At 36.6% G+C, this 22714-nt stretch overlaps 1 protein-coding gene across 1 annotated transcript in view; it reads right to left on the bottom strand.

Annotated features, from left to right (window-relative positions):
* Positions 1-22714, bottom strand: part of MSH3 (mutS homolog 3) — a 186014-nt gene that overhangs the window by 115117 nt on the left and 48183 nt on the right. The window contains 4 exon segments of the mRNA XM_045999684.1: positions 862-971; positions 3561-3645; positions 14845-14959; positions 17531-17643. Of these exon segments, the coding sequence (XP_045855640.1) occupies positions 862-971; positions 3561-3645; positions 14845-14959; positions 17531-17643 (423 nt within the window).

A 22714-nucleotide genomic window follows, 5' to 3' on the forward strand; every position in this document is an offset into this window, starting at 1 on the left:
TGTATCAGAAACATCAGGGGAGCACTGAAAAATTCCAATTCCCAGGCCACACTGGAGACCGATTAAATCACACTCACTAAGGGTTTAGACACAGGCATCAGTGTCTGCGAAGCCCCCTTGGGTCCACATCAGTCCCAAGGACTGCAAGGGGCAGACAAGCTCAGAAAAAGCTGCATTTTAGGCACTAGATTCAGCAAAACTAGGTGCTCCTAGTTTACTCATCTACCTTCCCAAATGTCTCATACCTGACCCCTCCTTCCGGCTTTAGCTCAGGTCCCTCAGAACCTCTTCATGAACTTGCTAACTTGCTCCCCCTCACCACTTTGTTCCATCCCACATACAAGCCCAGCTCTGATCCCAGCACTCCCATGCTCAGACTCCTTGGATTAACTTTGCCTGGCTACCAACTCAGGCTAGCCTTCAAAGCCCTCCACGAAAGGAAGTGGCCCAGCTCTTGAACCCCCTCCTCCCTACTCTCTTATGCTGCAGATGACCCAAATTGACTGATAACTCACTTTCCCTGGACACACCCCATGTCTTCCCATCTGCAAGCTGACTGACTCCTGGGGACAAAGGAAACAACTTCACAATACTAGACAGTGTATTGCCAGATACGAAATATAATCTCCAATTTAAAATTCCGTTTTTTTTCTTTATTTATTTTTAGTAATCTCCACACCCAACATGGAGCTCGAACTCATGACCCCGAGATCAAGAGTCCCCACCCCTGTGAATCAGCCAGCTAGGTGCCCCCAAAATTGTTCTTTTAACTATGGTAACCTTGATTTTAAGGAGGCTAACATTTAATTTCACCACTGCATATAATTTCAGATTAAACACATAAAAAACAATTCCCTTTACCTTAGTTTAAGGAGTGGCTGGGTCACCCATTTCTTTAACTTCCGTCTCCCAAATGAAGTTTTAGTATGGTCTAAGACCCAAAGTAAACTTCCTTTGGTTTTCATGTCAGTCTAAGAAAAACCAGAAGAAAAGTTTTATTAACTGGACATTGCATTTGTACCAAAACTGCTAGTTGCTCACGTGCCTTAATTAGTCCATGTATCCCAATTTTAAATGTTACAGATGCCTATCATTAAAGTATGGCTCATAAAAGGTGTTCATTTAATGTTTGATGAACACATGTACACATGAACACACATACACAATATAAAGTATTGATATTTGCACAGAAAAGGGACAGTTCTATGTGTGCTTTTGGTTAACTAAGAATATTCAGAAATCTTTTAAAATATATGTTTGTCCTAAACATTTTAAAAATACAGACTTTTCTGCCTTGGGAAATACAGTGAAGATAATTTAATTTCCTTTGGCAATTCAGTATCCTCCCTGGCCTCTGAGTTCTAAGGACTGATGCTCCCATGCAAACACTGAACAAATAAAAGGTACCAGAGATGGAACTAAAACTGAACTGCACTATAGGAATTCACTCTGGAAAGATTTTATCTTAGTCTGCTTTATTAAATCCTCAGTAAAAAACTACTGATCTATGCTCTGCTACTTCCAAGTTGAATGACTAAAAAAAATTTAACTAGAAATGATAGGTAATTTTAACCAAGGTTTCACTGTATGACAAAAAGTCAATTAATAGGTTTTAATCTTATTTGGAACATAAAATTGCTTTCACCTAAGTTTTTTTTTTTTTTTAACTTTTTTGTTTTCCTTCAAGTCATCAAGCAGGTACTTCCAGAATACTCCAATGTACTCAGATGCAAAGGTATATTCAGACACGGTCCCTCCCTTAGGGTACTTATATTCAAGTGTGGGAGAAACGACACATAATTAACACAAGATGCCACTTGGCAGAAATTAACTAAGGCAAGACAAAAGCTGCCAGGCCTTAGCAGTTTAAAGCAGAGCACACACAGAAGCCACAGGTCACAGAAGGCTCCCCTGAGGATGAGCTGACTGATGAGGGCCGTCCATATCAACATCAGGAACATTTCTTCAGAGTCAAGAGCCCCACTAGCCTACGTGTACAGCAAAGGGTCCAAAGAAGACAGTGGGTGGAAATAATTTTCCAATTAGTTCCTGCATCACTGAAGAACCAGGCTCAGACAAGAGAGGGAGGGGTGGGAGGTGGGAGGGAAACAGTTATTTCATTGCTCTCCCTAATACCCAGTCCCCCCCTCATTACCCCTTTCCACTGCTCCATGGTAACAGAGGCCATTTCAGTTCAAGTGCAAAGACAAGCCAAAGATGTGAATTCTTAGCTTCTGTTTCTATAATGGCCCAAGTCCTGACAATGAAAGAGTTTTTAAGGGTATGTTTGCCTTAGGAATTTATTTTCAGAACTGACTCCACAGCAATAGGATTTGAACAGGAAAGAAGTGGCAGAATTAAGCTAGCTAGAAATGCCAGGGCCTGTGTCTTCAGGGTCCGACTACTAGCTCTTCTTCATCCAAGAAATGTCCTTTTCATTCTACTACTCCTTTCCTATTGGGCAACGTATACAGAGTTGATGAGAAAGATCTGTGGGAAAAATTCTCAATTTCCTGATAATGTAACAACAAGATCAAAATGTTATGGAATTAAAGTAGAGTTGACTCTAGTATACAAGGATAGCCTGGGAGAGGGAGAAACTATGAGAGAATGCAGTTAGTAATATACAAATCTAGGAGTTAGGAAAATAAATTCAGCATTTACTTTAATTTACAACAGTAATAAATATTTCTGAAGAGCCTTAAACCATTTAACTCAGATGGTTCAGCTTTTCAACTACTTACTCAAATGATTTGGAACTGCTTTTTATTTCTATGGCTTTGTGTTATGAACATTATATAAAATCTTATCTCTAAGTGATTATTTAATAAATGAAAGCAATCAATTTAATGTCTCCATTATCTTCCTAATTCATCAATAAAGGGCATAAATAATGATGGAAGTTTGTGAAATGAAATTTATGCATCTTAAAATCTAATTGAGTATCACAGTAACTTGTTTTATATGTTGGATAATAAGACTAAAGACATTTCAGTGAAAAGTTAAAGGTATGTAGGAAAAATATAACAAGGAGTGCCTGGGTGGCTCAGTGGGTTAAAGCCTCTCCCTTCAGCTCAGGTCATGATCCCAGGGTCCTGGGATCAAGCCTCGCATAGGGTTCTCTGCTCAGCAGTGAGCCTGCTTCCCTCCTCCCCCCGCCTGCCTCTCTGCCTCCTTGTGATCTCTGTCAAATACATAAATAAAATATTAAAAAGAAAATAATGAAACAGACAAAAAATCCACTATATATTAATTTTGAAAGATGATGCCTTTCCAAACAAATATTTGTTACAGAAATTATCAGGATGCGAATGTCACTTCAATAATTAAGAGGGACAGCTCTACAGTTTCCAAAGTAACCCCCGGGGAAGTATTTCATATACTTGATTCTCAAAAAAATGGGTTCTGCAATTATCAATTAATAAACAGATAATGGGCAGAGTCGTCAGCTAAAGACAATATTCCTGTTCTCACCTTCACTCTTAAGAACAGACTGCCACCTTATTTCAAATTTTTTTTCAAAACCATTTTGAATAAATTAGCCTTTATGTTTACCTGACCTGATTCTGTAGGATTTCAAGGTTCCTTAATGTTGTTCCATTAATTGTCATAAATTCCATTTCACCCGACAACTGTTTAAAATTCCTGTAAAAGAATGAAATGTGAGCCATAAGTGCATATAGAAATCTTTTAAAAACCAATTTAGCCATGATATAAGTACATAAAGAAATGTTAAAAACTAAAACTAAATATTCCAATATCATTATGACAAAAATGAGTTATCTGATGGAAAATCAAACCAAAAGGAGCAAAACAAGTATTCATTGGGATACTGTCTTCCACTGATGCTGGTGCCATTAAACAGACTGATGCAAAAAGATAGTTGTCTCACACCATAAACAAGCACAAGGAAGTAAATGGTACCAACATCTCTTTTTTGCATTACCAGGAATAGAACCAAACACAGTCTTTTATTATCAGCATAGCATGTGGTCGTATCTTCTGGAAAAGCTATGCAATTAGCTAGAAAAATATGTCAAGATATTTTAAAACATCCTCCTTATTCTTTAACATGAGATCATCTTGATAAACCCTCTAACAGCTTTTAATCAACATTCTGATATGTACAACAAATGGTATTTACTCTAGAATTAACAACACACATTATTGGAGCTAACGTTTTAGTGGAGTATAAAACTAAAAAAGTAGGAAAAATATTTTCTTAAGCTCAAAGAATTGTCTCTCTCTCTGTCCCTAAAACTATCCCAAATAAGATTAAAGTTCAGCAAATTTCAGACTTGAGTACTGAGTTACAATGATTAATAAGTGTACACACAATTCCAATTCTGTCCTTAGCAATTTTTCATGTTAAGAAGTACATTAATCAATGCATTACTAATACAGTAATCCAATTTCCTTTATGTTTCTATCAACAGTACTTACAGATTTTATGGCTTATTTTTAAAGGCAAGAAAAATAACGGCAAGTCACTAAACTATTTGGAGGAAAAGCATGAATGTTTGCATTATAAACTACTGTACTTCTCGCACGGCTGTGATAAGATCTAAATATAATCCACATTCCCAAGCCAGTTATGGAAACAAAGCTTCATCCAGGAGTCCAGAGCCTAAAATCAGAGCCAGTGCTCACTGAGAGATGCCTTCACTTCTAGATGACTCTCCCAACTGAAGTTCCAGAACCCCGGAAAAAACATACCTTGCTGCATATTAGGAATATTGCCAAGTAAGAACTGTCCTTTAGCAGCATGATTTCTCTGATAGATTTGATGTAGTTTCCATTGATAACTTGTTAATGATTTTTAGAGGGAGGCAACTCCAACACTGACTGACAGCAGGTGTGTGTATCTACCTCTTTCACTCCTTCTTAGGGCAGTTAACTTAATTTGCTTCGGATTGGAGCAATTTCATGTTCTTCTGCTATCCTCATTAAAAGATCTAAGTCCCTTGAAGGCAAGAGTTATTTATGTCATGCATTTTTCAACACTTGCTGAGCCCAGCAGCACACGCACGCTCAACAAATGTCTGCCATCTTCCTACAGGGAAGCCAGTTCGGGTTGGTTGGTTGGTTTCCTTTGAGTCCTAAAACCCAGAGATCTCCATAAAACACCCAGGGACGAGAATAAAATGTAAAACGTTATTTTCAGGAAGAAACAATTAGGCAGTGATTTGCTGTGGAGCTGACAAGTGACCTTTATGGTCAAAGATCCAAAATGGAAGAGTTGAGAGCCTGGACTCGAGCTGATATTCAGCCAGTTCCCAAGCAGTGAGGCAGAAGTCCTCCCCTGTTCCTGACAGGCTGAATCTACACCCTAGCAGTGATTAACACATGAGCACGTTCATCAACTACAGACTGTACAGGGATGCTCATTTGGTATGACAGAAAGACTAATCAAGAACCCATAATCCACAGCCTTTTCTAAAAACATCTCAGTTAGCTGTCTTCATCTCCCATGAACAGCAGAGCTGTAACATAAATAAGTGGCATTTAAGATCTGTGGACTGTCCAGAAATACTGTTCAGTTGGCTTCACCCTCACAAGAACTAGTAAACCCAACAGTCCATGCACTGAAGAATGGGGTTTTAGGTCTAGGTTTCTGAAAGCATCCTTGATCCACCAATTAGTTCAGAGTTTTGTCACCTAACTCCAACTAAAAGTGCTTCTACTATGCCTCAAATGAATCTCAGAAGCAAGGTGCTATCAGAACACTAAAAAAGAAAGATTTGGGATTTCATGGAGCTTACAGAAGAGTTAACAGCACTGTTTTTGTGTCTGTTTGCGAAGAAGTATATATGTGGCAGAATTTGGTTTGGACTAACACACAAGCTAGTAAAGACCACTGGGGGAGGAATCTTAGAGCCCTCACCTATATTTTTACTGGATACAATTCCTGGATATCCACGATACCAAAAAGAACCCAATAAACTGAACAACAAAATGGTTTTAAGTTAGCTCACAAAACTAGACCTTTAGAGAAAAAAAGCACAGGTTCCTTTATTAATTAGCAGCATTAGTTAGTTGTGCATGTAATTTTTTGCTTTAGTTTCTTCCCTTACTGAACAAGTCCCCTAGGTCTCAAAGTAGACACAGAAGCAAAGAGTTTCTTGAAAACTGACATCTGCACTGATTTTAATAAAAGAGATCAACCACTGGGCAATATTAAATTGGAATGATTCCTACGAAACAATAATTATCAAGCAACATAAGAACTAAATATGCTTTTTTTTTAAAAAAAGATATTACTTATTAATTTGACATAGAGAGAAAACAAGAGAGCACAAGCAGGGGGGAGCAGCAGAGGGAGAGGGAGAAGCAGTCTCTCCACTGAGCAGGGCCCCAATTCAGGGCTCGATCCCAGAACCCTGAGTTCATGACCTGAGTCAAAGGTAGATGCTTAACTGATGGAGTCACCCAGGCCCCAAGAACTAAATATGCTTTTGGGTTTCCCCTACGCTTGGCTGATAATGTATTCTGGAGTTTTGACTCTTCTTCCCAAATACACAAGAAATTTCCTTCTGTCAGTGCCTAATTTCCATTAAGAATTATGTGTTTTTTGGAACTCAGAGTTGTATCTGCCAGCATCCTTAGGAATTCAACAGTATATGATCAGTGATCTGAAATACTCAAGCAATTCTAAATTATTTATCCTTCTGGAAAAAGCCAAATTTTATATGCTTTGAAATGAACCTCATAAGCAATGCCTGGCTAGAATTCATGCTGTGTGAACCTGGATGAAAATCCTACAAGTAAAGTGGGAAAATAACTCATTAATATTTCAGACAAGAAAAGTACAAACGATGCTTTTTTCCCCTTCAAGTTTTGTAATGGGAGGAAAATGTCATTGCTGAAAACTTGCCAGTAAAATTTAAGATTCTATATCATTCCTACGCTAGTTTAAAAAAAAGAAAAAGAAAACCAATCTTTCTGATTTGGACACAGGCAATTAAAGGTACAGATCTTACCCAAAAGACCAACCCTTTACAAAGACACTATTTAAAAATAATTTGAAAATTGAAAGGGACCAAAAAACGCACAAAACTACCATGTTACATATGAAATCTATAGTGGAAAATAGTTCTCTATGTACAGTTTTCAGAATTCAGACATTCACCATTTGTCGAATCTTTTCAGGGTTAATTTAACTTATGAGTTACAAATTACCTACTACAAAACTTGTTTTTTTTTTTTTTTAAAGATTTTATTTATTTATTTGACAGAGAGAGATCACAAGTAGGCAGAGAGGCAGGCAGAGAGAGAGGAGGAAGCAGGCTCCCCGCAGAGCAGAGAGCCCGATGCGGGGCTCGATCCCAGGACCCTGAGATCATGACCTGAGCCGAAGGCAGCGGCTTAATCCACTGAGCCACCCAGGCGCCCCATACAAAACTTGTTTTATTGTAGATTCACTTCTAATTGATTTGTAACGCAACAAAATGACCATCTTTACATTCCTAAAAGCTGCCAAGAAGCATATTAGAGAGGAAAATAAAAAGAAAGATATATAATGAGTCTCCAGTGATTCTCCAGGATACACAGGACTCTGAGTATAGCTGTACTCACAGCTATGATTTATTACAGTGAAAGAATACAAAGCAAAAGCAGAAAAGGAAAAAGATACAGAAGGCAAAGCCTGGAGGACTTCCAAGCTTCCAAGAGTCCTCTCCTGGTGGAGTCACACAGGGTGTGCTCAATTTCCCAGGCTGTGAGTTGTGATGACACGTATGGAATGTCCACCAGAGAAGCACATTAGAGACTCAGCACCTAGGGTTTACACTGGAAACTACTCACACGGGCATCTTCTCCTTTACATGTGTGAAAATTCCAGCTCCCAGAAACAAGCAAGCAGTTAGCATAAACCATGTTCTTTGTGAAGGTTGGGGAGAGTGAGCCATTCTTATCAGAAAATGCTAAAAACTTTCTCAGATGCCAGTTAAGGGTCAAGCTTGCAAGCAGATCTTTCTAAGGATGGCTGTCTCATCAGGTCTGCTATGTTAATCATTATTTTTTGCACATCTCTCTTTTTAAATTCTAGTTCTCTTCAAGTATATGTGCTGTTTATTCACTTTAGTATTCCTTCCAGTTTACTCTTCACTCCTAAATTGATCTTATTCTTGAATACACAGTTCATTCTTCAATCGAATCATCTCATTTCAAAGCTTTCCTATTTCTCATTCTCATTTGTTCTTTCACCCCCAGTATCATTTTCTTAATGTCTTTGAGCTCATTTTGGAGTAGTGGTTATAGTTTTCGTTTCATCTGTGGACATCTTTCCGGCACACATTCATTTTCTGTAAGGACATTATCTGACTCCTTATTGTGCTTTTTCTTATAATAATTTTATATAAGATTTGAATTTGATTCTTTTTCTGTTTTTAATTTTAAGTGAAATTAGTTTTCTGGAAGCTTTAGAACACAGGCATTGTTCTGGTTAGCTGCTGTAACCTCACTTATCTTCTGTGGTTTATATGTGATGTTCAATTATGATACCTGACTTTTGCTTTCATTCATAAAAGATTAAATGCATGAGAATTATCTTTTAACCATGAACAATTAGAAAACTAGAAAAATTTATATTTTTTAAAAAACTGTTGGCAGGTATTAGACATCAGATAGCACAGAACTGTGATCCCTGAGAGAAGAAAAACAAGTGAGGTAAATTATGACTGATTCTTTGGAGAGACCAAGGAAACTAGAATTTGTGAGAGAAAGCCAGACATGACAGAGCTGCACACAAGAGAGAGCTCCAAAAATCTATGGAAGGATCCCCTCAAGGCTTTGGCCAGGTAGGTATTAATCCTTAAAGGTGTGGGGAACCTCCACAGGTCAGGAAAAGAAACCCAAGAAAACACTAGGTCAATCCATCAGGATTTATCCGAGGGTTCGTACAGGGCTTAAAATAGTTGGCTCTCTGACCATCCAGAGTGGAAATGCCTCAAAATACATGAAGCACTTGGTAGAAGCCTCAGAAGCATATTACTTTAGAAGCAGGAGTAAAATAGAGACAAGGATTTCCCAATCTTGATACTAATAACATTTAAATATGTATGTGTATATATGTATATCTACTACATTAAGATATAATTTGCATACCACACCATTTATTTGGAATATGCAATTCAATGGTTTTTAGTATATTAACAAGATTGTGCAATCATCCTCATTATGTAATTTCAGGTATTTGCATTACCCACCCCAAAACCTCTATACCCATTCAAAGTCACTCTCCACTTCCCTCCAGCCGAAACTGCTCTTAGAAACAATTGACTGGCTTTCTCTTTCTCATGGATTTGCCTACTGTGGATATTTCATATAAGTGGAATCATACAGTTAGTGTGTGGTCTTTCATGATGCCTTCTTTAACTTAATATTTTCAAGGTTCATCCATGTTGTAGCATGGACCAATATTTCATTCCTTTTATGGTTGAATTATATTCCTTTTTATGCATATTCTGTATTTTATACATCTATTCATCAATGGATGAACATGTGGATTGTTTCCACTTTCTGGCTACTGTGAATGATACTGCTATGAACAGTCACATATAAATTTTTGTGTGGACGTATGTTTTCATCTGTATTGAGTACATATCCAGGAGTAGAATAGCTGCATTATATGGTAAGTCCAAGTTAAACACTGTGAGGAAGTACCACAGTGTTTTCCAAGGTGGTTATAACCATTTTACCTTCCCACATATGAGGGTTCTAATTTGCCCACATTCAGACCAACACCTGTCTGGTTTTTTAAATTACTATTATCGCTCTTCTAGTGGATATGAAGTAGTATCTCACTGTGGCTTTGATCTGAATTTATCTGATGCCTAATGATGCTAAGCATTTTTTCATGTGCTTAGTGGTCATTTGGATATGTTCTTTGGAGAAATGCCTATTCAGATTCTTTGCCAGTTTTTAATTGGGTTATCTGTCTTAATATATGAAGAACTATAAGAGTGGACATAGGTCTCCATACAAAGTTTTTCTCCCATTCAGTGGGTTCTTTCATTCTCTTGACAGTAGGCTTTGAAGAGCAAGTTTTGTGAAGTCCAATATTTTCTATTTTTTCTTTTGCCACTTAATGCTTTTGGCATCACAGCTAAGAAACTATTGTCTAATCCAAGGTCATGAAAATTTTTACACCTATGTTTTCTTCTAAGAGCTTAATAGTTTCAGGTCTTACATACAGGTCTTTGGTCCACTTTTAGTTATTTTTTATTACAGCATGAGGGAAGTAATACAAAACTCACTCTTTTGCGCAGATAACCAGTTACCCTTGAGGTCAGGGAAAGAACCACAAGAAAACACTAGGTCAAACAATAACCAGGGTTCACACAGGGCCTTTTATTGGGGAAAAACAAAAAACAAAAAACTATTCTTTCCTCACTGAATGCTTTAACACCCTTGCTGGAAACCAACTGACAATACGTGAATAGTTTATTTCTGGACTCTCAACTGTACTTCACTGATCTGTGTGTCTGTCTTTATGCCAGTGACACACTATCTTGGCCATTCTTGCCTTGCAACAAGTTTTCAAACAGAAATGTGAACCTTCTGATTTTGTTATTCTTTTTCAAAGTTGTTACAGCTATTCTTTGGCCCTTGAATTTTCATAAAATTTTAGGATCAGTTTGTCGGTTTCTGAAAAAAAAAAAAAAACTAGCTAGGGTTTTGGTACAATTACACTGAATCTGTAGATCAATTTGGGGAATATTGCCATCTAAGTAAAATCAAGTCTGCTGATCCACAAACATAGGATGCCTTTCCACTTATTCAGGTCTTCTTTTATTTTCTTTCAACAGTGTTCTACAGCTTTTAGAATTACAGGTTTTGTATTTCTTTTATTAAATGCATTAAGTATTTTATTCTTTTTGATGTACTGTAAATGAAATTATTTTCTTATTTTCATTTTTGGATTCTTCATTGTAAGGTTATAGATACACAGTCAATTTTCATTTTGGTATCTTGCATATCTTACAACCTCATAAACTCATTTTATATGCTTTAATCATTTTTTCCTGCATTCTTTAGGATTTTCTACACATAATTTCATGTTAACTTCAAGAGCAAAATTTTACTTGTTCCTTTACAGTATGGATGCCTTTCACTACATTTTCTTGCCTAATTACCCTGACTAGACTTTCTAGGACAATATACAACAGAAGTGGGAAAACACTGCTTCTTCTTGTTCCTGTTCTTAGAGGAGAAGCATTCATTCTTTCCCCCATTAAGTATGATGTTAGCGTCTGAGGTTTTCACTGATGGCCATTATTAGAATAAGGACATTCCTTTCTAGCTCTAGTTTGTTGGATGTTTTTATCACGAAAGGGAGCTTTCACTGTCTGTTGAGATGCTCCTGTAGTTTTTAATCTCTTATTACATAGTGTATTACATTAAATACTTAAAATTCATTAAAACAAACCTATGGTCCTAGAATAAATCCCCAAATCATGATGTATAATCCTTTATATTGTTGGACTCCATTTGCTTTTATTTTTTGAGGATTCTTATGTCCATATTCACATTAGTCTGTAGTTTCTTCTCTTGTCGTGTTTTTATGTGATTTTGGACTACTGAATTTGGGGCTAAATATTTTTTGTAAAGGGATATTCTGTGAATTTTAGGATATTCAGCTGCATCTCTGGTCTCTACCCATTACAGGTCATTAAAATAATTACAAAATTCACTTTCGCTAGTAAAAGTAAACATCCAACATTATCATTCTAATAAGTTCTCTAAGAAAAAGCTCTTGCAGTTCGTCTTGGGTGGATTTTGTCATTCTTTCCTAAATTTCCAAAACCTATGTGAAGTTCTGACCACACCAATCTTAAAAAGTCCTCTGAAATGACAAAAGTACTCATTTTCAACACTAACAAAAACACCAATTCCTTTAAAACTTCATAAATTTGGGAGTCAGGCTAATTCTTTCATGATGACTAATATCTCTCACATCCTATTTATTCTATTATACTATTTTGCTCTGGAACAAACCTACTTAAACTCTCAAGACAAACTTGGAACCTCAAAATCTGGCCTAATAAAACTTCATTTAACCCATTTTTAAGAATATCTAAAATATGCATTTTCACAAATAACCTGAAATTCTACCATAAAGGCACAAACACCTTTAAGTAAATGCAGATCAAGACTTTTTATGAAATGTACAACAGTTTTTGTGAAAGCATTTGCCATACGACGCAACTCAATTTTTCCCCATTAACAGCTCTTAAAGTAAATCTAACTATATCTTACGCTGCTGAACTTTTAAGGTAATATAATTGAATTCTAAGTATACAAGAACATTCTTATCTTTCAAAGTAACCACTCAGAGCAGCAACATTCTTTTTCCAAAATGTAACTGTGGAATGACTCTTTCAGAATTATCTTCAAAGTTGAATCACATCCCATCTGTATAAAATCATCACTCACATTTTAAGCAAAAAAATTGTATCAGTCTGATCACCACCTTTATCATTAATCTTGGCTCCCAAGGACATTTTGACAATTTTCAATCAAGTCCATGCTCACGGATAAAAGAATTTCTTCCTTCTCTCCTTTTCTTCCATTAATCCTGTATTTACTGACTCCCTGCTTGGTGCTTGATACATGCTGGGTTATAGAAATTTATGCCATATGAGCACCTTTACTATGGATCTCCATCTTTGTCTTGGTTCTATGGCAATGAGAACAGGGGATCACCCGACCAGCAGATTAGACACATACTAAGTCATCAGCAGATTCAGTTCCCTGACTACTGCCCACCACCACCACCAAATACAAAATAAGAAGAGTTCAACTTCATGTAATTTATCAAGTTAGGTAATTAAAAGTAAACTAGTTTAATTTCAGTATAAAAAACATGTTTTTCTATTCAGTATTATTTTTACTTTGAATATAAGGATATAATTTTTTCAGACCCAAATTCATCTACTTCTATATATATATCAGGGCCTGATTTTTTTTACAAAGTTTTTCTATTCCAAAATTAATACTTCATTCCTTGGTGATACAGGAACAGAGACAAGTCTTAATGGGCAAGCTATTAGTCACCAATTCCATCTCACTCAGAGGGGCTCCCTATCACGAAGACGTCAAACAGTAGGTAGTTTGCCATCCTTTCCTATGGGGATCCAACACAGTCAATCAGATGGATCAATTTCTGTAAAAAGTATCCTATTACTGGAGCCTGAAGTGCAACCCAGTGAAGTATAATACCAGCTGATACTCTTTTTAATAAAACATTCCAGTCATACTAAAACATACATAGACTAATATAGTACCCAGGATAAGAAATAAAACATCACATCATATCCTTCCTATATAGGCATGTATACTTAAGCAATGTTCCTAACCACTACTTAAATAGTGACTTTTTTACACGTTTCTAACTTCATATAATGGCAAGTACTGTGTGTCCTTCAGTTATTTGATTTCTGGCTCACTATAATGTTAACATTATTTTTAAAATATTGATACATGTAACTCCAGTTCATTTATTTTCATTGTTGTTTAACCTTAGACTGCATGAACATACCACAGTAAGTCCACTCTCCAGATGACATTTAGACTAATTTTAAACAGGACAAAACTGCTTCCAGATAACTGATATTCTGTTCTATCCTAAATACTAGGCACACCAAAAAAGACATTACAAAAAGATTCCCAAGGGATGTGCCTTTCTTGCACCGCCCCAACAACTCCATTCCAGTACCACCTCTTTGTAGCCCAATTCATATTCAACCATTTTAGTGAGATAGTGCCTATCTGTCCACTCCCCTCTGCAGAACAGGAAACAGCTTACTTATCAAGGATCAAAATGATAGAGGTTAATTCTTCAAAGAGCCAAAATTCTGTATTTCTGTGAAATACAGAATGGCAATAAAATTCTCCACCTTTTATCATTCCACTGGTTTTTAAACTAACATTTTCCTAGAATGGCAACTGTGAGTTTTAAATCTCTGAACTCCACAAAGTTAATCACTCTTTTAAAAAGCCATGGTAGTAGCTATCTTCTTCATCCCCAAATTTATGGTCTATGAAATAAGAACTGAAACCAGGAATAAGAAAGGCAGTGAAGTTTTATGACTGCTTTCTAATACCACTTCCTAATCCATTTAATACTACTTGTCAATTAACTCTGCTCTAGTATTTTGTATATTAAATAGCCATATGAATATAAACTGACAGAATTCTTAAGGATTCTATAAATATTTTTATATTAATATTTTTCACCAATAGCACCACGCAGTTCATTCTTGCTCCCAAATAGAATATTCTATAGGGACACCTGGGTGGCTCAGTCAGGTTAAGTGGCAGACTCTTGATTTCAGCTCAGGACATAATCTCAGGGTCCTGGAATCGAGCCCCATGTCATGCTCATCAGGAATCTGCTTGAGAATTCGCTATTCTCTCTCTCTTTCTCCCTCTGCCCCTTCCCACTGCTTGTGGTCTCTTTCTCTCTAAATCAAATAAATCTTAAAAAAAAAAAAAAAGGATATTCTATCAATAGTAGGTGAACTTGTCTGAGTACAGTACTTATCAAACTCAATTTAAGAAATGGTTTTATAGACTGAATTATGGAGAGAATGAATTACACTCTGTGGCTGGACATACTATATTCAGTCTTATGGTTCAATGTTGACACACAGTAGAAACAGAAGATGACTTTTTATCGCCAATAATCAAAGGAAAAGGCAGTAATGTCAAATTTCTCAGATCCTCTTATTTCTAAATGAATGCATGTGAACTTCAAAGCCAGAAGAAAAACAAGAATTTTTTTTAAAGGAAATGCTTTTAATATAACTCTACCCCTTTTTTTATTTTTGAGAAATCACTTACTTGGGCTTGGAAAGCACCTTTTCCAAGTTAAATTCTTTGAGGTATCTTATTATGGCAGCCAAAGAGCAAATCACAGGTTTCTCCAAGTTAATGATGCCAGAAAAAGTTTGAGAAGCTAAAAAACAGAATTTATAGTTTCATTAAAGTTATTGCTCACCATTATGACAAATGAACTTTAAGTTAAATGAAATTTAGTTTACGGTTATTGAAATAATAATTTAGACAATACCTCCTAAAATTGCCTTCTGGGAAAACGTTGAAGATTACAAGTATCTAAGTCATGGAAAAATGGGCATTTTTCTGATGGTGAAATAAACATTTTTTGGAGAGCAAGAGAGCAATTTCTTCAAAATATAAAAGCCTATCCCCTCTGATCCAGAAATACTCTCAAATGCATGTCAAAGATGTGTGTACAAGGAACTGAGCCGAAACATCTCCTGTAATAGTAAAATCCACAACCTAACTGAACATCAGGAGCGTAAGAGTTCAATAAATTTTGATTAGTCCAGATTATTATGCATCTACTAACAACAATGACTTAGAGCTATCTGTACAGACACAGAAAAATATCCATAATATACTGCTGAGTGAGGGTGAAAAAAAGTTGTACAATCATTCTTATCTCTCAGCAGGAATATTGCTTACCATCTGTTCTCCCAGCTTCATCCCTGTGCACTACAGGATATTCTCAACAGAGCAGCTGAAAGAACTCTTTTCAAAATGTACTCGAGACCGCTAGACTACTTTGCTTATCAAAATACTCCAACATCCCCAACTCACTGAGAGAAGCAGCTCACGTCCTGACAAGGATTTTATGGCCCTACAACCTGGCTTCCACTTCCCCTGTATCTCTTAGCTCACCTCCTCAGAGTCTCTGCCTTACCTTGTTCTAGCACCCAGGCTCCTTTCATTTCTTAAACCTACCAGGCATGTAGATATGTTGTACTTACTGGTGTCTCTGCCTAAAACACTGTTCCTTCATCTGTGTGTATGGCTTGACCCCTACACTCCTTCAGTCTTCATTAAAATCTCCGCTCAAGGGCCATTTTCGCAGTGAGGACTTACTTTACCACGCTATTCAAAGGTTCTCCCTCTTCCCTGCCTTATTTTCTTCCTAATACCACTTTCAAACACACTTAATTTATTTTATTGTATATATCTTCCCCTTAGAATGTGAACTCCCGAAGGGCAGGAATTTTTATCTTTTTTATTCTTTATTGTATGCATGATGCCTCACATAATAGGCAGTCAATAAAAATTAGTTGAAAGAATAAACCCAATTTATATGAAATATACAGAATTATATATATATATATATATATATATATATATATATACTTATCCGAATGGATTTGTACCTATAAAAATTCTTAAAGATTTGGGGGGAGGGACCTTTTTTTCCTTTATGCACAACTATGTTTGGACATTTTTTTGCAATAGTCATTTATTACTTTCATAAATAAAAGAAAAAATTACAAAATATCCTCTACACATCAGTAATACCACATACATTAATTTCTATTGTGGCTTTTTATAAAACCAAGGTGTGAAGAAAGAATTAACAAAACTCTTCCCCCTTTTGAGAAGTACACCATTAAATTTTTAGCTCCATTCCCCAGGAAATCTGATAAAAATGAAGTGCCAGTGTATTATAAGGTAACACTGTACATGGCTGAAACCAGCAAATCGCATCTAAACTAAGAAGTACTATAAACACCTGATTCTAGAAATGTTCGCCTACTCTGTGTACATGGACTCTGAAGTTAGCGTGGCATGAGGCTTCTACGTCTGGTTAGACCCTAAAGAGTATCTGTCTTTGCAGCTCAACTGTCACATGGCAGGGGGCAGGGCTTGGGGGATGGGGTTTGCACAATGACTTAAGCTCTCAATGGCTCTATGGGGCTACAAACCCTGTGGAGGACTATTCCTACTAAGAGGAAAAAGGCCCCACTGGCAAGCTGGTTTCCTATCTCACAGACTTCTAAGTGACTGTGATGTCAAGAGTGGCTTATGGTAATCTTGTCCTTACCTGAGCATAAGACAACAATCCCTTGGTGACATCGCAGACTGTGTCAGAATGGGATAGCCTCTCTGACACTCAATTCAGTTTGACACCATGAGATTAAAAGGGATGGCAAGAGAAATGCTAACAAGACATTGGTGTCTGTGGGGGAGCCAAAGGGAGACTGATCTATCTACCATCTAATGGTGAAAGCCTTGCAGCATGGGATAAGATATAAAAATGAACCTTAACAGAATAAGCTGGACTAGCAGGAAGGAGGGGCACAGACCAAGTCAACAAATACTACATAACATATTACCACCCTGTCATTAATGTTCTGGTATTTAAATTGTGGGGCGAGCTACCTAACGAAATGCTAGCCTTTATCTAGGAGATTTATCCAAATACTCTACAAAATTCCAAGGAAAATAATAGGCCATTTTTTAAGAGAAGCAAAAAGGAGGGTTGGCCAGTAACTCCTTACACTCCAATGAATATGTCAAAAAAGCTGCAGGGGTGTTTTTGATGAGTGCAAGAAAAGTGAACTCTTGCCTCCACTTGGGCCAGTTATTTATTGGTAACTGCCGAATTTTCATTAAATTGAAAGTCAAACTTGTACCTTTATCCAAATCTCAACTCAGTTTAGTTCGAGGACATTAAGGCTAACACATAGAAAATATTTACCTTGGAGGTCAAGTGCATCTTTTGCATAAAACTCTGTAACAGCCTGGAAAGCATGGCTGTATTCAAAATACACGTTATCCATCCTTTCTACTCGAATTCTATCATCCTGCACACTGAAAGAAAACAATAAAAATTTCAAAGATAATTATTCATAATCTTGAACTCTCTATATTTAGGCCTTGGCCTGACCAAAAAGAGAAAGTCATCCTTTATTCTCCCCCAAGTTGAAAAAAAAAGAGAGGAAAGATCTAAAGTTTCCCTGTCAAAAGGCCCCATTTCATAAAATGTAATTACAACTTTTACCACTGGTACTTTATACGAAGTAGTACACTGTGATTATCAAGAACTCACTGGAATTACGGTTGATTACTTTGATAAATACAAAAGGGAGGAAACTGGAAAAGCAACATTTTAATGTAATTGCATCATTTGTTTAAATACTCTACCAATAAAATACATCTTTCTCTGAAATGGCATCTTTTTGCTAAGTCCAGTTCTACCATAGTTCCATTCAAACGCAGTAAATTCCCCGTAGGTCAACTCTCACTCTCTATTTAAAGCAGTCCTGTGGTGTCTTTAAAATGGCATGTGTGAGTGTGTGCGTGTGGGTGTGGGTGTGCGCACGCGTTTGTCATGAGATTATGTAAAGCACATAAACAAACCATATCATCCATGCTGGGTAGTACGTTTTCTCTCTCATTTTCTGTTTCGCTTGGCTCCCCATTCCCGCTGCCCCCTCTCTTTCCCTATTACCTCACTCCCAACCCATGTTAACGGCTCAGAATGAATCCTTTTTTTTATTCATGTTCGTATGTTCATACACAAGCACATATCATATACATACATACTCATACACATCCTTCTTTTATAGAAATGGGATGACCTCATACAAATTTTTCTGCATCTTACCTTCTTCATAAGCAGTAAGTCTTGGAAATTACTCCACACAAAGTGACCTATCTACAACTAATTGTTTTTAATGGCTGAAAAATATTTCATAATATGTAAAAGCCATAGTTTATTCAACCATTTCTTTATTATTGGATATTCACCTGATGTTAAAATCTGTGACATGTTGCCTTAGAACACTTTTATCTAAAAAAAAGTAAAACATTACATTAAATAAATAATAAAACACCGTACACACCCTTCTTCAGTCACATTCATGTCTCTACCACCTGAAAAAGTAAATACTATCTCTAATTTGATGTATATTATTACCACATATGTTTTTATACTTCACAATATACTTTAGCACCTTTATACAACATGTTGTTTTATTTCATGTCTTAAATTTTATGTAAGCTTAACCTAATGTTCTTTCTACATGTGTTAAAATAATCACATGGGGGGTCAGGGGTGGGAGGTTGGGGGAACAGGTGGTGGGTAATAGGGAGGGCACGTTTTGCATGGAGCACTGGGTGTTGTGCAAAAACAATGAATACTGTTACGCTGAAAAAAATAAATAAAATGGGGAAAAAAAAGAAATAAAATTATGTAAATATAAAAAAAAGTAAAGGAATTGAAACTAATATAACATTCAATGTCAACTATACTTCAATAATTTTTTTTTTAAATAAAGGAAGAATACTCAGTGAAAAAAAAAATAATAATCACATGGGGCGCCTGGGTGGCTCAGTGGATTAAGCCGCTGCCTTCGGCTAAGGTCATGATCCCAGGGTCCTGGGATCCAGCCCTGCATCGGGCTCTCTGCTCTGCAGGGAGCCGCCTGCTTCCTCCTCTCTCTCTGCCTGCCTCTCTGACTACTTGTGATCTCTCTGTCAAATAAATAAATAAAATCTTAAAAAAATAATAAAATAAAATAATCACATGGCTTATATCTCAATTTCTTAATATATTATTCATATTTTCTTTCCTTTTTTAATTTTTTATTAACATATAATGTATTATTAGCCCCAGAGGTACAGGTCTGTGAATCATCAGGTTTACTAAACACTTCACAGCACTCACCATAGCACATACCCTCCCCAGTGTCAATAATCCAACCACCCTCTCCCTACCCCCCTACCCCTGGCAACCCTCAGTTTGTATTATCATATTTTCTGATGCTGAATAAATCATCCTTGCATTCCTGGGATATATCATACTTGTCATGATGTACTGTGTTGCTTAAATAAAGTTATAAGCCTGATTTCGTAGCGTTTTGTTTCCCCAGAAAATCTGTGCCAGCATACCTAGCTCCAAAGGCTTTTTCTGTCCTGCTACAAGACTAGGCAAGCATAAGCTGATTCAGGAAGAAATCTAAGAGGGAGGATTTTCTCCCATCTGTAGTGCTGAAGAAGGATTTTTTTACCTTAATCCACTAGAGACAGAGTATCAGCCTAACTATTGCAAATCTCTTATCAATTTTTATCTTTCTGTAGACTCCCTTAATACCTGGATTTTTAGAAGCCTGTAGCAAAGTTATTATTTAGCAATTCAAAAAGCGGTGAATGACCTTACATGAGCTCCACAGCAATTTTGTACAAATTCTTAGAATGAACGCAAGAGGCAGCTGGTTACTCAATTACTGTTCTAATTAATGGTTTGTTTGATAAGCAGATAAGGATTTAGAAACCCATTAAATTTGATAAAAATGGACTTGTCAGTTATCCTTGAGGCTTTCACCGAAGCATTACAAGAGTGTTAAACCCCTCGTTCCGCAATCTGTGTATTGAACATCTTCATGCAAACATTTTTTTCCACAAACTGGTTAGAGTTAGAAAATCTGTGTTTTGCCAGAGTTCTTAATTGAAGAAAGCTATGGTAAATTAAATCACTATTTTTGAAACAAATGTCTACTTGCAACACTGTGTACATAATGAGTAATATCCAACCAGAATTTTGTCAAACTAGATTTTAGTAAAACTTCTCCATTAAGCACAGAACTGTCAATCTCAATTTCCCTGAACTAATGTCATGGAAGACCTTCATCAGAGTCACCGGCAACACACAATAAGAGCACAGATCCCACACACCAAATGTGTTAAATGTGAATTCACAGGAAGTTGGAGAGAAGGGGTATTTTCATTTTCAATGGGGTTTTCAGAATGATTCAAAGGGAAACTACAGACTGAAAACATAGTCGACAGGAATGATACAAGAGTCACTGCAGTACAAGAGATCAAAGAGGAAATGGAAATCTCTAACAGTAAGTAGTCTATGTTTCAGCTGTACTGTTAGAGGTGAACCCCCAAAAATCAAGGAAGTCTACTATGGTTGTGTAACTAACCTGAGTCTAAAAAATTATACTAGGGCACTTGGGTGGCTCAGTCAGTTAAGCATCTGCCTTCCACTCGGGTCATGATCCCAGGTCCTGGGATTGAGCCCCACATCGGGCTCCCAGCTCAGCAGACAGCCGCTTCTCCCTCTCCTACTCCCCTGCTTGTGTTCCCTCTCTCGCTGTCTCTCTCTCTCTGACAAATAAATTAAAATCTTTAAATAAAAAAATAAAAATAAAAAATTATAAAAATGCCTTCCCTTCCCCACCTCTACAGAGACTGGGCTGAAGCCTCCTGAATGGAAAGGAGGCTGAAGAGAGGCTGTGCCCCTCCCTGGGCTCAGGGTGGTGACTACTCTTCTGTGCTGGACAGGAGGACAATGGTCAAGAAAGCGGTCTCAGTCATTACAAGGGGTATGTGAAGCTGAACTGTTTTAAATTAAGACTTCTAATTTTTTAAAAAACCTTTTTACATGTAACATGCCTTTCTGTTGCCAACTATATTATTTTGAAAAAATTAAATGATGAGAAAACTCTCAACAAGTATGGAACCCACACTAAAATAAAGGAACGTCAGACCCAATAATATCTTTTAATGTCAACTTGAACATAAAACTGATGACTCTCTGGTGCTGAGTAACAGACCACCTACAAAGATCTTGATCTAACATTCAATTGTGACCAAACAAATGTCAGCTTACCAATTTTATGATCTATGCTAACTTTAGAAACTATAATTTTTATAGACAAAAAGAGCCTTGTAAAAGGCTGACAATCTGCTACAGGAAAACTCACAAAGCCTCTTCTGACAGCATTCTTACTGATAATAAAAATACTGATTGAGTTCCAAACTTCCTAGCTGAGTGATTAATTCTCTCCTCTGAGGATAGAATCCAAAAGAGATCCAGAATGAATAAAACGGGCCATGTAATAGAGTTACAATGTCTCTATGTTAAAATTAGTATAATTTTATCACCATGTATAGTAAGGAACTATAGGAAGACTAACAGCATTATGTGAAAGTGAAATTATGAAGACAACCATTACCTGACAAATATCAGAATACCTAGCCACAAAAACAGCAAGGAAAAAGCCCACATAAAGATTCTTTACAAAAAATAAAACCAGAGAATAAAATGACATGGACAAACTAATAACAAATATATCTGCCCAAACAACAAATGTAAATGGGGTAAACTTACTTATTAAAAGAAAGGTGACCTCAGATTGGATTAAAGAGGGAAAAAAAAAAAAACCTCTGTGCTACAAACAGGAGTAAAACTTACAAGAAATTTAGAAAGATTAAAAATAAAAGGATAGCTGAAAAAAGAACTTGAATAGACAGATATACTAGTCAAATATAAGTGAAAAGAAAGCACTGAACGAGATTTTATTATCAGGCAGTACAAAATTCAGGAGAAAAAGCATTAAATGAGACATAATGAGGAGCTTCACACTAATAAAAAGGATGAGATAAAATAAAATCTTTTCACTCCACATTCTTAAAATACTTTTACATTTTTGAACCACTAAAATATACTACCTCTTCAAAAAATTGTTTATTAGAAAAGAGCAAGAGAAAGAGAAGGAAAGAATGGGTTACAGAATGGACGCAGGAGCTCCCAGGAGATGTTCATCCATTTCCCAGGACTTGAACCTGGGAGTCTGAAGTCCAGGGACCGAGTAGCTGGAGACATTCTGCCACCTTGTGGAACGTGAGAGGAAAGTGAACACAAGGAGGAGAGAACATAAGGAGGACAAGAGCTCCTAAGTCTAGCCAAGTCTGATTCTAGCCTACTTTCAAGCTTTTCACTTACATGAGATTCACTTACATGAATTTTAAAAATTCAGTAAGAACTCATTACAAAATGAGAGATTTTCAAAATAAAGAAGGAACCTTTCACTGCCCAGAGAGGGAAATAGACATAACGACACAGACAGCGTCTAAGAAAGTTGGTAACCTC

Source organism: Meles meles, chromosome 3, assembly GCF_922984935.1.
Source record: "Meles meles chromosome 3, mMelMel3.1 paternal haplotype, whole genome shotgun sequence".
Taxonomy (NCBI): Eukaryota; Metazoa; Chordata; class Mammalia; order Carnivora; family Mustelidae; genus Meles; species Meles meles.